Source organism: Sinohyriopsis cumingii, chromosome 18, assembly GCF_028554795.1.
Source record: "Sinohyriopsis cumingii isolate HCF-2022 chromosome 18, ASM2855479v2, whole genome shotgun sequence".
Taxonomy (NCBI): Eukaryota; Metazoa; Mollusca; class Bivalvia; order Unionida; family Unionidae; genus Sinohyriopsis; species Sinohyriopsis cumingii.
This window is the reverse complement of record NC_142978.1, coordinates 64,661,895-64,680,129: the sequence shown is the minus strand read 5'-3', so window position 1 is coordinate 64,680,129 and position 18,235 is coordinate 64,661,895. Positions and strand designations below refer to the sequence as shown.

At 35.8% G+C, this 18,235-nt stretch overlaps 1 protein-coding gene across 1 annotated transcript in view; it reads right to left on the bottom strand.

The window, feature by feature from the left end:
• Positions 1 to 3,376: 3,376 nt before the first annotated feature.
• The window catches only part of LOC149776803 (lactase/phlorizin hydrolase-like), an 85,532-nt gene continuing 70,673 nt past the window's right edge, over positions 3,377 to 18,235 (bottom strand). The window contains exons 28-38 of the mRNA XM_089941501.1: positions 17,957 to 18,199; positions 16,900 to 17,029; positions 13,204 to 13,388; positions 12,382 to 12,714; positions 11,654 to 11,787; positions 11,068 to 11,325; positions 10,298 to 10,463; positions 9,272 to 9,514; positions 8,549 to 8,675; positions 5,691 to 5,875; positions 3,377 to 5,391 (exon numbers count right to left, since the gene is read on the bottom strand). Of these exons, the coding sequence (XP_089797627.1) occupies positions 5,018 to 5,391; positions 5,691 to 5,875; positions 8,549 to 8,675; positions 9,272 to 9,514; positions 10,298 to 10,463; positions 11,068 to 11,325; positions 11,654 to 11,787; positions 12,382 to 12,714; positions 13,204 to 13,388; positions 16,900 to 17,029; positions 17,957 to 18,199 (2,378 nt within the window). The 3' untranslated portion in view covers positions 3,377 to 5,017. The remainder of the gene's footprint in view (positions 5,392 to 5,690; positions 5,876 to 8,548; positions 8,676 to 9,271; positions 9,515 to 10,297; positions 10,464 to 11,067; positions 11,326 to 11,653; positions 11,788 to 12,381; positions 12,715 to 13,203; positions 13,389 to 16,899; positions 17,030 to 17,956; positions 18,200 to 18,235) is intronic.

Sequence of the window (18,235 nt, the reverse complement as noted above, 5' to 3'; positions counted from 1 at the left end):
GAGTTCAAACTATCATGATACATAGATCGACTCAAAGGACCTCTATCTTTGGCTTGGCATTGACATTTGAGTTCCTCTAACAGTGTGTCAAGTAGGTCCGTAATGAAACATGTTACTTCCACGGCTGAAACATCAGACGCGAAGTCTTTAAATTTCACCGTGTAGGTGAAAGTTGTCGTTCTATATTTTCTCGTGGTCGCTGTCTGAGTCATTTTAGACGCTAAATTACTCATTCTGGTCCACCGAATCCTTTCCTTGCTTGAACGCACTTTGCTGTGACGGTATGGTGGTGAAAATGATCAATGATATTTGTTCCTTCTCTTTTTTCTTCTGCTTAGAGTGATTCATCTTTCTCGTTGATTGTCCTTCCAATGAAGAGTCGTCTTGGAAGTCGTCCCATTTTATATTGGGTGATATCAGCATGTCCATAAGGTAAAGTTTTGAGGTCTGGAAGTTTCCGTGGTTGCACGTAGTTTGTCATGGCGTTAGTACATAAACAACTAAGATGTGGTACTGCATTGGTGATGTGGTCGTGAGGCATAGAATCACACCTGAGTTTCTCATTGGACTTGTCTTACGCTCGATACCTGCTGTTAGAAAGTATTCATGTTTCTCGTTTGACGTTGGTAGTGACAATGAACTATCGGTCCTGGACGTTGTCCCTTTTTATATGCTGACCAATATCGACGTGACTGTTCTCTCCTTATATACACCTTCAATTACAAGTATATTTCACAACATACCCTACGTCACGGATCTTACTACACAATTTATTTCGAATGTTCCTATTCATGTGACCTAGTCCAAATGGGAAATTACTAAATTCGTCTAGAACCGACCAAACCATATCAGTCAATGAGAAATTAAGGCAAACTCGTCATTAAGTCTTATTAATAAGGTTATTATTAGTAATTGTCAACACATTTATCCATCCTATGATCCAATGTAATTTTACTTTCTTAACAGACCCTGTCACGAAGGCAAAAACTAACTAAAGACAATCTGTACAATTTACATCCATAAAAAATAATAAAACTAAAGAAAAATCGTGTACGAAGAGTTACAAGAAACATATATATACATAATAATACTGATTCTTTTCCTCACCTATGTGATTTTCCTTTTTATAAGATGAAGTTAAACATTCTTTGTTATGTACAGCTACATGCATGACATTTAAATAACATTTCACCTTTACGGGAAAGCAGGGTAACTGCTCACTGCGGTTAGTGGAACACGTTAAATTCTTTTGTTCTATCAACAACGAAAGTGAAATTATATCCTTGAAACAAGATTATATAAAACTAAAGTAAGTTTTAGCCGCTCGTGCCAATAAAACCTTGCCTCACAACAATTAAACTAATCAAAAAATTCAGAATAGGTACACGTTATGGTCCAGCTGTTGGATCAACGTCATTACGACGATGAAGCATGTATTTATGGCCACTCTTCATATACGTTATTCATAATCGTTACATTTTCAAAAATATTAATTGATCGTCTTTATGTCAAGAATGTCCGTATTTGTAAATTCAAAGTTTAATGTGCATCAATCTCCATGCAGAATATCCTCGTCTCTTACCAAAGCGTGTTGAATGCCTTCGACTCTCTATAAGAGACTCATAGGCAATTCAAATAACTAGACTGGTTAGTTTTGGCAGATTCAGAGGCAATCGAAATGACTAGACTGGTTAGTTCTGGCAGACGCAGAGGCTACTGAAATGACTAGACTGGTTAGTTTTGGCAGACGCAGAGGCTATCGAAATGACTAGAGTGTTTAGTTTTGGCAGACCAACGCGGCAAGACCACAAAAACATAGGTTTTGATGATTACAGGTGGTCAGTTGTCAACAACGAATGAAATTGCCATTTAAATTTGTTGTTTTGTTCGTACAGATTTTTAATTTAAAAAAAAAAACAATAATTCATTCGATATAAAAAGTTTGAGATTGTTGCTGAATTCGATCTTAGCCACGACAAGTCATATTCCCATTGTGGGGTTAATAAGGATATTAAGATGTAATAACAACTTGATTGTAGTTCGAAATGAACATTATTTACATCCCATTTTTTATATTCTTGCGTGCGACAGGAAAGGCAGAAAACGTTCAAATGGCAGCTAACGCCTCGCTATCGATTAGCTCCCTTTGAAAAGGTATAGCCACTTCCACAACACTGTCAATTTTGGTGTCACAATTCACCCCCAAAAAGGAAATCGTATGTTATGGTAACCGCATCATCCTCAGTTCAAACTACATTTGTTGTGGCCTTTTCTTTCCATGGGCTTTTATATGGATTATAACATTTTTGCTAAATAGAAGGAAAATGTCAGACAGTCTTTACTTGCAGTGATGGAGCACAGGTCTGACGATGTTACAAGGCTGCTTGCGTTAGCGGTAAAATTATACTGATGACCTCGCAATGAAGTACATTTGAGCCAAAATGCACTGTTTGGTTCCATTCCTCTTGCTTTCAGTCTATAACAAGATACGTTTGGGATGATCCAGTTCATATGATAGTGAACGGATATGATGTATTAAGGCTTATACACCCATTGGTCAAAACGGCAAGAAGGCAACACTATATTTTGGTTTTCTGTAAGATCATGAGCTGTGAGGAGAACGTCAGAGCAGCTCTAAATGACTTGATGTTTTAATTTGACGTCATCATTATTGCAGTGATGAGCTCTCATAGAAATCGGACCTTAAATGATGTGATGACGACTTTTGTCTGGTATTAAATGATGAAAAAGAAAACTATATACAATTTTAATAAATAGCAATGACTGTAATGTAAATAAAAATTATAAAGTCATCGAAAAGTTTATAACACTTTGTGGAATCATCAGGGATTTTCGACCTGCTGCCAATCGGCCACGCGTGTTTGCTGTGTGAACATCAGATGTGATGTCAATAATTGTGTGATGCAGAAACGGTTCGCTCATCAACACTTTCCTTGGTGTCTTTGATAAGTAAAGTCTTTGATCTTCCAAATTAGATGACTTTAAATATTCATTCAGCTTTTATTTTATAGACACTTAGGAACAAGACACTCTTTGTTCATACTTTTCGATGCAGTGTATCTGCAGATATATTTTATATAAGACAATTTACACCAATCTCTTTATGTCTGAGTGATCTGGGATCGCGTGGATCCTTAGGTGTGTGCAATTATAAAATTGTCCCGTTGTTAAATGCTCCAATATTTCGCAGGAGATTGTCCTTAGGTCCTTACAAAACATCACAACCCAATGCTATTTGCCTTGAGTGTCCGTTGCACATTACCTTATCAAAAGTAGCAGATGCTAACATTCTTCATAGGTCTGTTTTTCTTGCGCATGTATTCTCTTGTAATGTTTGAATATTCAAAAAAGAACATTTTATATGGCAATATATATTTATTATAACAAAGAAATGTACGGGTTGATAAAATAATAAGTGCACTACATTTTTATGAATTTAGAACATATTGCGATTGAAAAATATACACATGGGAAAAGTCCTACTCAGTGTTATACATCTGTATATACATGAACGCTATTAATGGAGAATATCTATATCACTTCATTCAGATAGACCTATCTTAATTTACATGGAATGTTTTCTTAAATGACTTGCCAATTACGACAGACCTGAATGAATAGAAATAAATTGTTTTGAATTTCTTGTCCACATTCAGTGACTTCAGACACAATTAATGAATAATTGGCGCACCTTGACAAGTTGTGCTCAAACTGGTCAATGAGTGAAAAAGAGTGAGCGTGTGTGTGTGTGTGTGTGTGTGATTAGGATTTTTAACGTAGCTTTAACAATTTTTCAGTCAAATCGCCACGATGTCTACAGTGTGGCAGTTTATAGTCATGTCTAGCACTGAGGCATCATGCCGCAGACACGTAGCATGATGTCCCACCCAGTCACATTATCCTGACACCAGGCCGACAAGTTCTAACACTAATCTCTTAATGCTGAGCACCAAGCGAGGCAGCTGTTAGTACCATCCATTTTTGTAAGTATTCGGTATGACTCAGCCGGGGTTCGAACCCACGACCTCCCGCTTCCGAGGCGGACGCTCTAACCACTAGGCCACCGTAGCGGTCAGTGGAAAAGAGCAAATAGTGATAAATGCACAGGAGGCACGCATACAAGCAAGAAGAACTTAACGCTCGGTCATACTATTATGTATCCTGACGATACAGCTATGTAAATGATCTAAACTTCTATATCTACAACTTAAATGTACGACTGATATAAATATACATTTAAACGAACCTGACAATATTAACGCCGATTACGACTACCGTTGGCTCGTCTTTACTTTTGCCCGGAAAGTGCAGAAAAGAATAGAAGTGTAACTCTTCGGAAAAGTTATTTTTGCAAGTAATAGCTTGTGAAACTTATGTTACGAAATGATTCAGAAGGTGCCTTTGAAAAGATCAGCAAACCAATCCATTCGGCAGGTTAATCCAGTTAAAGAGAAAAGAATGGGCAACACGATCCTTGTCAATCTGAAGTTTTTAAGCACCATTGTTTAGAGGTTCCGTGCTCTATCGAAATAACGACTGGATAAATCCTGTGTGTTAAGACTCACATATCAGCCCATAGCATGTGAATGAATGTGACAGTAAAGAGGAACGTAACAGTCATATATTACACACGTTTCATGTTGTTTTCTTTGATTCCAGGGCTGATTCAGCATCAACGCTTCTGCGACCAATCAATACTCGGGCTTTACTTGTCTACATTGGTTTTACAATTTCGTCGCGTACCATATATATCTAAAACATGAGTTTAAAAGGAGAAAACTGTCTCTATCAAGTAAATCCTTTCACCTATTTACAAATTTCATGTGTACAAAAGTACCACTTATACAATGTAAATCATATAACTTACATATTAAATATAAAATGCACTTCGTATGAAGGCAGACGATGGCAAAAGGTCCTGCGACTCTTTTTAAGTTTCTGTTTAATTGTATTTTAAATTTATTTACAAAAATATATCTTGCATCACATGCAATACTCAAAACAGCAGAAATGACAGCATGGCTAAGACGAAGCTGGTGTACATGCATGCCGAAAATGGCGGAGATCCGTTAACGCTTTTCTTGGTTATCACCTGGTTTTTGGGTGTTGTAATTTTATTTTGTTCACATAAAGGAGTAGTTGTTGGTTTTATAGGTCCACTTGTTTCGTTAAAAGGTTTGTTAAATCCATTGTTTTCTATGATGGAAGTGTAAAAATATGCCGATGCTTTGGGGGTTCTTGGCCTTTCAGGATCAGAGAAGTTGACATAGTGTAAACCAAACCGCTCCGTATAGCCATTTTTCCACTCAAAGTTGTCCAGGAGTGACCATACCGTGTACCCTTTGATGTTACATCCGTCTATCTTGATAGCTAAAACGAAAACGTGACATTAATAACAAATATTTCACCCAATTATATCCAAACCGAAGTCGCTACTTTGAAGTAGTTTTCGAACGGAATGTATTGGTTGTAAAAGATTCAAATGTATATGCTTATTGGAAGGATACCGAGATTTTATTTTATTTCGCAAGCTTTAAAACGTGTATGCTTCAATCAAAAACAAAATACCATGTATTTTTATTGGACTCGCCCTGGATACATGCATTTGTTCGTATTGCAATACTGTTTCGTACCTATTTTAACGTAGCTATTTTAATGAAATACCTTACCTTTCAAGACTTCATCAATGTATGATCGTAGGTAATCTATCCTGGGTTGATCATCCAAAGTTCCCGTGTTGTCGGAGATACCATTCTCTGTGATGAAGACGGACGCGTTGTTGTAGTGAACTCTGATCCAGTTCAGTGCTTCGCGGAGTTCACGCGGGTATACCTTCAACCAACTGGATCCCGATCTGAATGAAGATAAAATAACATTAAAATGGTATATCACTAGAATGATTTCAAACGTTCCTTAAATGGCAGTTTTGTGGCACTACAGCCCCTATGGTAAATACATTACGACAAATTTGGGTAAGTATGTCCATGTACGGGAATTCAAATTAGACTGGGACTGTGTGGCCATCTATGAATTCAAAGTTTCGTTTTCGTTCAGTCTTGACCCTTATGGGAATTTACCACTAGAGGATTATAATTCTATTTGGGAATTTAACATTACGGATTTCACTGTGCCTCCTATAGGAGTTAATATTGCGCCTGCAAAGTACCATTGGGGGTTTATAGCTCCCAAAAGGATATGGGAAAAAGGAATTATATGATAGTCGCTAACACAGATATTAACGATCCCACGACCTCACTAGCAAACAAAACGCACAAGAGAAGGTAAGGGATTTGTAATGGTTGCCACAACTTGTTAAAGACAATCACGCAAACACATACAAACAAAACAGATGAAGGAAATATGAGTTATGCAATCAATACTAACAGACACACGTTCCATCCAACAATCGTCTTTACAAATAAAACGAACGATGGAAAGAGAAGTTATGTGTTGGTCACTAGCACACATTTTTACAATCCAGTATCCACCATTACCATACAAAATAACCGTACAAATAAAACGAATGGCAGAAATGGGATTTATGTTACAGTCACTAACACACATCTTTGCTATCAAACACCCAAGTACACGTAAAGTAAACGGACGAAGGCACACAAGTTATGTTATCATACAGTTATTCACACACTTACTTATAATCTAATACCCACGCACTAACAGTGCAACTCACAAGGGAAGGAAAGATATTGTTTCTTTTAATCCTAATGTTTTACATACAAAACACACAAACATATACAATCACGCGCTACCTATAGACGTTATGGGCATTTAAGGTTTCTGAATACAAAGACATAGACATACTCACATAGACATAGACACACACAATATAGAAATCGGAAATAACGATTACTGTTCTGTTTCTAGAATACTGAGTGACCAGAAAAAGGGTCATTGCTTGTAATACTCGTGCCTACTGGACCTAAACGATGACATCAGCGGTCAGCAGAATGAGGTACGTGAAACTCTGAGTGTTTTTAATGAGATACTGATCTTAAAGATATATTGGCGTCAAATACAACATTTTTTTTTGAAGAACTGTAATGGACAGAACGTATACCGACTAGAAACTCCAAACCATCAGCAAAATCTGCAACAAGAACCGCATCATTGACCACAATGCCAGCGGCAGATGTACATGGGTGATGAAAAAGATTGAGGGAGTTGTAAAGCTTCAGCTTTCATGTGTAAGCCATAAATAAACCAAACCATGACCTGGGAAAACGATGTAAAATAAAAACGAGGCAATGTAACCTTTTTAGTTTTAGACGTCGCTGTGAGCGTAGACAAAACGTAATTGAAATCTATGATAAAAATAACATCTCGTTTCACACCATTACATAAATATATATTTAACAAGAATGATTTAGCAAGATAAATTTAGCTGTACATTGCCTAGCGTCTTGTTTGATGTCGTACACATTATAATGTCATAATATGAAATATACAACATTTGTTCAAGGGGTGAATCCGCTTGATGCATATAGTACACAAGGTAGAGTAGGTTTTTACGTATATTGTCACGACTGATATCACAGCCCTTTGAAACTCCATTAATGTAGCAAGAAAATGTAAGGATCATTGAGAAAAACAAATATACTTAAAATGCAAAGTCCTATAAACGTCTATAATAGACGATGACGATTAATAACGTGGACGAGGGTGCAAAGTAAACATTCGTGAATTTTTCCGGTGCCATTCAAAACATTTAAAAAAGAGGATCTCCAAGTAGCACGATTGCAAGGACAGTGGTGTAAAAGAACCTAGAAGAAATCACTGTCAACGGAAAGCAAGAAAACCTACAGTACGACCATTTCCAAGGTTATAGCGGAATAGTTTCTAAGAATTTAAATCAGATATATATTTTTGCCGATGTTTCATTATTTGCTGATTTGTGGCTATTGATTATAAACCCTTCAGTCTTTGTTTATTTATCACCCATAAATGCATTACTCAAAATAAAGCAAAAACTGTTTTAATTTCTATTGTTTTATTCTTGTGAACGTCGTCACGTGTAACGACCAACAGAACATAATTAGACCTTCTTATGTTGTTTTGGGGGAATTTGGAATTGTGCTTACGAAGTCGAAAACGGAGCATAACTAAAGTATTTAAAGCTCTGTAAATAAAGAAAGACTGTACTATTATATACATTTTTTCGTACAAGATTTCTAGCGCAGTTGTTAACCTTTTATCATCTTGTCGCCAAAATACAATACGACTGAAATGACAACGTAAGACGGTTATGCAGGACATTGCGTCTTTTTACCAAGGCTACTGTGCAGCAGTTTGAAATTTAGGAATTATGATTGCCGCCGAGTTTCATTTGGAGTCAGAGTGAACTTGCTCCTCTCGGATCGGAATAAAACGAGTATATTCCAACTGAGACTATATTACACCAATAATTCAGCCATCGACACTGCTTTATTTAAGATATTGGAACTTGTTTAACAATAAAAGGAAGATAATTAAATAAAGAAAGGATAGAAATCATTCTGCATGTTTATTTTACCCTTTCCAGTCAGGGCTGGGTTCAGCTTCCACACCAATGTCATTTTCAAAATATGTATTGCCGGGTTGGACTTTGTTTGTGACCAGCCTAGAGGTGTATGAGTTAAAACCGAAGAAATCCGCACTACCTAGAATAAATAAAGGATACATGAGGACGACTACAGAGACATCTGAAATTGGTAAAGTGTCATCTTGATATATCAACACTCATTTGTACATTATTTTTAATTATTTTAAAACAAAACGTTTTATATTTGTAACGAGATTTGGTCCAATGTAGCAGTATATGTTTCCAATTATGTCAGAGATTAAACGGCTTCTGCCGTCAACATACGAAGTTTTAAAACATTTTTTCAAGCGGCTGACATTTAAGGAAGATTGTGAGAAACCAGTCCATTAATTTATCACGTCATCAAGTTCGAGATTAGATAGGTAACCAATCCAGAAATAATAATCGAGGTATTTATAACAATTTCCTGCTACTTTGATCCTGTTTGATACTCTGTCATTTTGTAAGCTCCGGCCGAAACATAAGGTAAGGTTGATAAACTTTAAGTCCTGCAGAATCTAATATTATACTTAAGACAACTTTCATCTTTTATTGGTGAATACATCGAAAGAGAAAGAGTATATTATCAAAAGGTCTTTGAACTCTGCAAAACAAATCTAATGTTAAGTTAGTGTTATTTTAATATACCGATCTCAGTTTAACAAGAGTCATTACCTTTTATTAAAATCTTTTCGCTCTCATTGAATTTAGGAAGTCTTGACACGGCGAGGTTCATAGCTCTACTTTTATTTCCAATTTGCCACTTCATGACGTCTGGGTAATCCCCATTTCCAAATATAGGATTTGCAAACCATCCCAAATGGAACTGGTTGTATTTCTCCGCTGCATCCACATCTTGTGGATTATATCTCCTCTTTGGAAATCCAAAATCGTGATTCAATGTGATTCCAACAACACCTAAAATGTTGCAAGAAAAGGAAACGTAAAAGAGAGAATAGGTTAATTTGTTGAAGACGCAAGAGTGGAAGCGTATGTCTTAACAAATGCAAAATATGAATTAAAACCACACGGCTAATAGTCTTTAAAAACAAGCACTGGAAAACATTGACAAACAACAAAACCGAAGCGAAAACGGCCCAGACGGTTTCAAAATCTATCGATTCATTTTTCCAGGGAACAAAGCCACAAAATAGATTTAAACTAACGACAACATTATATATATATATATATATATATATATATATATATATATATATATATATATATATATATATATATATATATATATATATATATATATATATATATATATATGTGTGTGTGTGTGTGTGTGTGTGTGTGTGTGTGTGTGTGTGTGTGAATTCATACACTGTAAGCACACCCTAATATTACCGTTACCATCAAATAGCTGTACGTTCTGGACGCCTAAAATAAATACTCTACAGTTCCAAAACAGTGTTTCGTACTGTTTTACATCATGCATGCAGGGACATAATTGGAAAATACTAAAGCTCCGGCTTTATCTTTTTTATACATAGAACATAAAATATGAAGATTAATTTTGAGCTAATTTGAAAGAACTTGGAGCATAGTGGCTTAATCTTGGTTCTTGGCGGACACACACAGGCATACCAACTGACTCATACACACGTGCTAATGTGTTCTTTATGTAGAATATACGGCTAAAGTAGAATAGGAAGAGCGAGATGGATAGATGTTATTCAGGTTTGAAAGTAAAACCTTTTTGTTGACGCCTAAATTTTGCTTTGTAAAGTTGGTATACTTTAGCATGAGCCCTAATAAGATTATGGGCCGCTCTATAGATTCCATCGGCACCGTGGACAGCGGCATCTGAATACTCTAGTGCCACGATGAATGGTTCGTTATGGGTTATCCAACTCTTTACCTGTAGGGAAATGCAAACGGAACAATGGTCAACATGAACATCAAAACGGAACTATGGTAGACATGAACATCAAAACGGAACAGTAATCAAAATGAGATATAGTCAACATGAACACTGAAATGGAACAGTAATCAAAATGAGTTATGGTCAACTTCAACATCAAAACGGAACAGTAATCAAAATGAGTTATGGTCAACTTCAGCGTCAAATTGTATCTGAATCTACAACTTACTTCAGTGATTGATTTGTGACAGAATATATTTCTTTTCGGAGAATGTTGATTCCTTCCAGCTTAGACGAATTTTGTTAATAAAGTGAATATATTGACTTGCAATTGTGAACAGCATATTGAACTAAAATTAATAAGACCTTTATACCCTAAAGAGTTCGTTCAATTGTTGAATTTTCAGATTATAAAGACCCTCTAGTATGCTAATAGATGTATTTACATATTAACTCATTTTGCAAATGAGAGGGATTAGGTGCATACATTACATGTTGCAGGTAAACGAAAGTCAGAGATAATCCCCAGCATATTCCACATATCAAGAATATGAAAGTTCATGGAGTATTTCAATTAACAAAGTGTGTAAACTGCACTCACACGATCGCCATATTGTTGGAAACATATTCTGGCATATTCAGCAAAAATGTCCACAATGGAGTCGTTAAGCCACCCTCGTTTGTCTTCTAGGACTTGGGGCAAATCCCAGTGGTTCAAGGTCACAATTGGTTTTATCCCTTCGTCCAAAAGGCTATTGATCAAGGCGTCATAGTAAGCAATACCAAGTGGATTCACGTTGTCTGCGGTACCTTGGGGTAACACACGTGGCCAGGAGATAGAAAATCTGTAGTGATTAACCTTGACAGAGAAAAATAAAATAAAAAATAATATTACATTAATTATAAAGGGGAGTCAAGACCATACATTACGAACTCTGTGAAGAGTAAACGAAAACTAAAATCGCTAATTATCGGGCCTGTAAAACACGTTGCAGTTCAGACGAAGGTGAGTTGGTTTTTGTCACAAAATGAATTAATTTTTATTTTGATGCACTCACCTTAACTAAATAGTTTTGCTAATTATTAGCAACATAATAAAAGAAAAAAACAAGGGAGGGATTCCATGTGCAAAGACAAAGACTACAAATTAAAGCTGTTGGAGATTGTATAGTACCTAATTATACTACCTTTAAATTCTTCAAAAGTTTCACATCTTCTAAATATTTGTGATAACTATCACATGCGATGTCTCCCGTGGAATTATCTTTAATTTGTCCTCTCCGGTCGTGGGTTATTTTATCCCATATGCTTAGCCCCTTTCCTGATGGTATAAAAGAAATAATATTTTTCTTGTTAAAGAGATTATTAAAGAGGAACTATGTCAATGTATTTCTGATGACATATTCGGTTTTATTCATAGATTTATATGACGTCGTACCCTTTTAACTGACTTTATCAAGTATTTTAGTTTCGCGTCAGCGTTATGGGTTTAAAAAGAATATCTAAAAGCCGTCATTCATAAAAACAAATGATATGTCGCAGAGTTCGTGACATAATGGGAGACGTCATAGGAAGCGCAGTTTTATTGAATGAATCTCTTAATACACGAAGCACATCTTTAATTGTTAAAACTGGCATCTGACGGTTAATGAACTTTTTAATGGAAGTTGGTCCCATAGGAACTCTAAAAGATCTCGGTTTCGATTTAATGGCCATCCTCATATATTTTCCCTTTAAAGCGAATTTTACTAGGAATGATTCACTAGATAAAACTACTAAATGGAGCAACGTTAATACTTATATAAAATCTGTAAGTAGAAGAAATAGTGAATAATCTGGTCACTTCCGTTTTCTAGCTACGTTTTAGATTGGTATTATAACAACATCTGTCTAATAACAAAACCACTGCCCATACCGTCCTCATCCCATCCTCCTTCAATCTGATATGCTGCCGTGGCGACCCCCCACGTGAAATCCTCTGGGAAAAGACCATATAAGAACTCATCTTCGTATGCTCTGAGAGGCTGGAATAATTCACGACTTGTGAGAGCATCATGTTTGAATCCGTTGTCCATAATGATACGGTTGAACAGTACAGCCGAGGCCTTTGGAGTCCTGGGCCTGGCAGGGTCAGAAAAATTCACGTAATGTAGCCCAAATCTCTCAACATAACCTCTCTCCCACTCGAAATTGTCCATCAAGGACCAGGCCGTATAGCCCTTGACATTGACTCCATCAAGGCGGATCGCTAAAGAAAAGGATGTTATATTATTATTATGATAAAAAAGCAGGAACATCAACATTTTATTGTGTTTGCGTTAAATTACGTTGCCATTTATAGTTATTGTCGTTTTTATTTTCTGGTTACATCAACGTGCAATGTGATGACAGTAAAGTATACCACTGCAATATCGCTTTCTCAAAGAGAAATCTGGTCTATGCGTTTAGAATGTCATAAGGCGAAGACAAACAATTCAATCCAAAACGGTAACGTATAAGTTTATCTCCTTTAACATATAAAGTCATTCATAATGTTTGGTTTGTGCCGCATCTTATAGTCAAATTATTGTCTGAACTAATATACCATATATTGGTTAAATAAATCCAAATATACAAATATGCGGCTTCACGACTCTTCAACTTTGAACAGTTTTATGCTTAAAGTTTTTGAATGGAGTTTTATTGCTAGTTTTCTTGAAAAGAGACATTTTATTTATGATCCAAAAAGAGGCAAAACCTTTGAGCACTTCGTTGATATAGGCTCTGTAAAAATCGATTCTCTCTGTGTCAGCCAGCGTCCCGGTTCTGTCTGATACACCATTTTCGGTGATGAATATTGTGATATTCCCATAAGAGTTCTGGATCCAGTCAAGGATTCTACGGATGCCCCAGGGAGTAACCTTTAACCAGCTTGATCCAGAGCTACACAACATAAAATACCAGGAATAAAACTTACGATAAATGTTTTCTCTAATGAAGTGTGGTATTTAAACAAATGGGCCAAGTGCCTATCAGTCTCTATACTTGGTCTATAAAAAAACAGTCCTTACGTATTTGAAATGTCCCTTCTGATTGTATATATTAATTTGGATACTAATGTAGTCAAACCTAGGCATCACTATATAAATCATATAGGGGTTTGATGAAACTTGTCCTTGTGAGTATGTATGCAGGTAATTATGTTCTAATTTATGTCAAAATGGAGAATAGTGTGTTTGAGCTAAATATATAAATGTCATGCATATGGAGGCGAACACAATAGCAAGTCTGAATATTCTATTCAACTTTCTAATCAATAATCATGTAACATTTTAGCGTATTTTTAATATCTTGTTATTGTTGATTTAAAATAGTTGCATTGTTTTGAACATAATGACAGCGTTACTCAGTGTAATTATCTTTTCAAATTAAAGCTATCTATTTTTATTCGTTTTTCATTGTCTTTTTTATCTTATGTAATTGCTTTCTTGGTATCTGTATATCGACTGGGACGTTTGACGAGATTTAGCGTACTAAATGGACATTCTCGAGAAACGGCGCTCTCGTTTTATATGCGATAAATACATCCTAGTGAATGCATGCAAAATACGTTCAAATCTAGTTTCAGTCTTAAGGGAAACGTAATCACGTTATGCCATGAAATTTAAACGCGATTCAGTCATTAAAAATTTGAACAGTATTTCTTTGAAACATATATATATATATATATATATATATATATATATATATATATATATATATATATATATATATATATATATATATATATATATATACATATATACATATATATATATATATATATATATATATATATATATATATATATATATATATATATATCCAACTTTAGTTTTGTGAAAGCAATTTAAATGCTTATAGTTTACTGCATTTGTATGGGGAAAATATGAAAGAGATTTTTTGATGGAAATACTGCACGACCTTGGGAGTGCAGTATAACCATCGGACAAAACGAGTTCATATTTTCCCATACAAACTCAGTAACCTTTTTATTATATGCTCATTTTCTTATTCTACCTAAGGCTTAAGTATATAAACAAAAATACACTAAAGAAACAAAGTAAATGAATGTATGCAATATTCCAAACTAAATACACAAGCGCAGATTCATCACTACACAACAACAACATTATTAATGCGCACATAACTCCGCCCAGATAAATTTGAAGTTATTCGCGTGCTAGACGTAACTTTCGAATGAAAATTGCGTTTTAGTTTAATTAAATTTGAAATTTAGAGTTATATTGTGAATGAATGCCCATTGCAACAACTTTTACATTTGATCTGGAATGAATAGATCTTGGTATTTTTGTCGATTCTACGAAATTCCGTGATTATGGACTGGATTTATCTGTGCCAATGCTACATGAAGTACATCGGATTTTAGCAGCAAGGGAGCATCGTGTTGACTTCTGCACGTGTGTTTCTGTTTTGCCTTTGAATGTTTGAAATCATAATGTGGGAAAAATATGAAGTCTTTCAATTGCAATTATCAAAAAGACTCTATGGAATATAATGTTTATTTCATTTTGAGTGCAGTAAGGAGGATGTAATTGCACTTGGAATAAAGTCGAAATTTCAGAACAATTTCGAAATGTGTAATCAAGCTTGAGAACCCATGACATGGCTCATGTAATTCGGATTTGCGGAACTAAGAATGTACATTTTGAAGAAATTCAGGATGAAAAACTGTTAAGTATATTTTTGCCATTCTTGTTACCAGCTAAAGAAGACAGTTTATGATTTGTCACTTGCATGTTATTTGTTTTTTTCTGAACTCTGGCGTATATCGCTAGCCTAAATCCGAAACATGGTATCATGAATGTTAATGCGGAATGTGGCAAAGCAGCTGGAATGTGGCAGTGATTTGTATGCGAAGTAGTTCTTACTATACTATTGGGCTCGCGTGCATGCAATATGATGTCCACGTGAGTGCAATATCGTAAAATACTGAACGATTTTGACAATGTAAAGTTAACGGAGGAAACAAACGAGCGTATAGTAAGCTAAGTTTTCGTGCATATAATGGGGTGTATACTAAGTACATGGTAGTGTTTGTGCTATTAAAGATGTGTTCTTGCACAAAACTGCATGTATTCACTTTCTACCTGAACTATCAATGTTTTCCCTGTCTTCAAGAAATATTCACCAAAACAATTGTCCTTATGTCCTTTTAAGACGTAAATTTTCCTGACAATGTGAAAGAATTATGACACTACATGTTCGAGACCCTCAGTCCCATAGATTACAAGACGGACTTGACGTAATCCCAAAGCGAGCAGGTACATCTAATTATGAACTGATACTTTTGCAAAGACTTTAAAATGAAGAAAGATCAACTGCTTCCGTTTAACCTAATCAAAATGGAGTAGTACAAAAACATTAAAGACTGGATTTTTTTTAATAGCCATTAGCAGCATCTTATGAATCGTCAGAAAATCAAACTGTCACATTATCAGAATAGTACACTCAGATGTATTTATTGATGACGCTCAGCTTTTATTTCAAGTTTTCCAATGAAGCCCTCATAAACAACATAAATGGGCTGATCTACAAAATCTAATCTAGCATCATCAAAATAATCAAAAGCCATTAATTCTAATAACAATTCATGTATTAGTTAACATTTTCTTGACAATAAATATTTGAATTAAATTTGAAAGTATATAACAAATATTGCAAATATTTATGTTCATGCAAGTAGTTTCACAAGATTTGTAAATATAGTATCTATCTTATTTTGGCAGGTAACTATATATTTTTTCTATTTTATTTTAAACATATCCGTGAGTTCTGTTCTCTTAAGATCAATTTTCAATTAATATTACGGACATTCTCCAGAGTAACAGTGACATCTTTAAATCTTCATTGTTCGGTTTATTGATATTAAAATTATTAAGTGATGCCGATCGTAGTGAACCAGTATTATGGTCGTCGGAAGGAAACATTATTCTCTTGCTTATATTCAGGTACCGTCCTATTTGACAATTTCGTGTGTGTGTGTGTGTGTGTGTGTGTGTGTGTTATGGATTTTTAACGTAGCTTTAACAATTTTCCAGTCATATCGCTACGATGTCTTCAGTCTTACAGTTTATAATGATGTCTAGCATGGGGCATGATGCCGCAGACATGTAAGAATGATGTTCCAGCCAGTCACATTATACTGACACCAGGACGACAAGTCCTAACACTAACCTCTTAATGCTGAGCGCCTAGCGAGGCAACTGCTAGTACCAGTTTTATAAGTCATTGGTATGACTCGGTCGGAATTCAAACTCGCGACCTTCGCATCCGAGGCGAACGCTATAACCACTGGTCACCGGAGCGGTTGACAATTCTGTACCTAAATACACTCATATGACACTAATTATATTATTGAATATGTATTATGCAATAACCCATTCAATATCACCTTTTCCAATACGTATCCTGTATGGTCAGCACATCTGTATCTTCGTTGTAGCCAATTTGTGAAGAATCGTAAGTTTGGCTTGAGCAGAGCCCTGATGTGTAGAAATTCAAGCCAAGGAAGTCGAACGAACCTAAGAACATAAACAAAGTAGGAAAAATTAATTCAATTAAAATTCAAATAATTGATCACATATTCATTTAATTAGCTTAACATAGTTTTTAAAAAAATTAAAATCAAGCATTCTTCGAAAGGGTTTTGTTGGCATCCGACCTTCTGGATATGACGAAGGGTATACAGTCGACTTTTAGCTTATGCTGCATCTCCTGTTATAGCTAAACAAATATATCCTGGAATATCAAGGCCTGCCGCAAGTGACACAAATGGATTTTATTTTAGGTATAGCCTGGCTACCGCACTGTTTTTGTTGCGTTGGCTTTCGCTGTTCAGACGGTCCAGTTACTGTTTGTCGTAATGTTGCACTCGAACCCAGAGCTTGAAGCGTTAGTTGTCTCTGCGGCTTGCCAATGTCTGCCATTAGTATATTAATTTGAGGTCTTTGAAATCGCCTTCGAGAGTCCGGCTGGTCTCTTGGGAATGGCACATTTGCTGTAGAAAATGTCTTTTGGGATGAGTCGTCGATGAGAATCAGCTTCTCGCTCTGTGGTACGCGCTCGAGGATGTCATGTAAAGAATCATATAAGCGGTCTGTATCTTCAAAGTGATGCGTATAACGCAGCAGCATGGGCGCTGATGATTTAAATAAATCCTGCAGCGGATGACATACCGAGTGAAAGGATGCACTCAAATACTGCCACTGCAATTTTGTATATTAAAATCTAGCATCCTTCGAAACGTTCACGCACATACTGACACACCTTTCCGGTATAAATGAAATTAGATGTGCCAGTGAGCTACACCGATCAAAATACTAAATATTACTGTAACTGTAAAGCATGTAGTATACTTCTATAAATTTCTGTCTCCCTTGCGCATTCAATTTCAGAGCTGGTCTTCGCAAAATCATATCATGCATGCGTAAAGCCACTTATACATTTACCTTTGATGTACTTCTTCTCCTCCTCTGTGAACTCGGGGAGTCTTGATTTTACAAATCCCTGTGCTTTGCTTTTCTTCTCTATTTGTCTTTTCATCACCTCCGGATAGTCCCCGTTAACAAAAACGGGATGAGCATACCAACCGAGTCTAAACTGTTGCATCCGTTCTGAGGCCTCCCAGTCTGACGGATGCTGTCTGTTACGGGGTTCGGTCCAATCTGTGTTTAGGGTGATACCTACGGAACCTTAAATGATATCGAAATGGAAATTAATAATAAGAA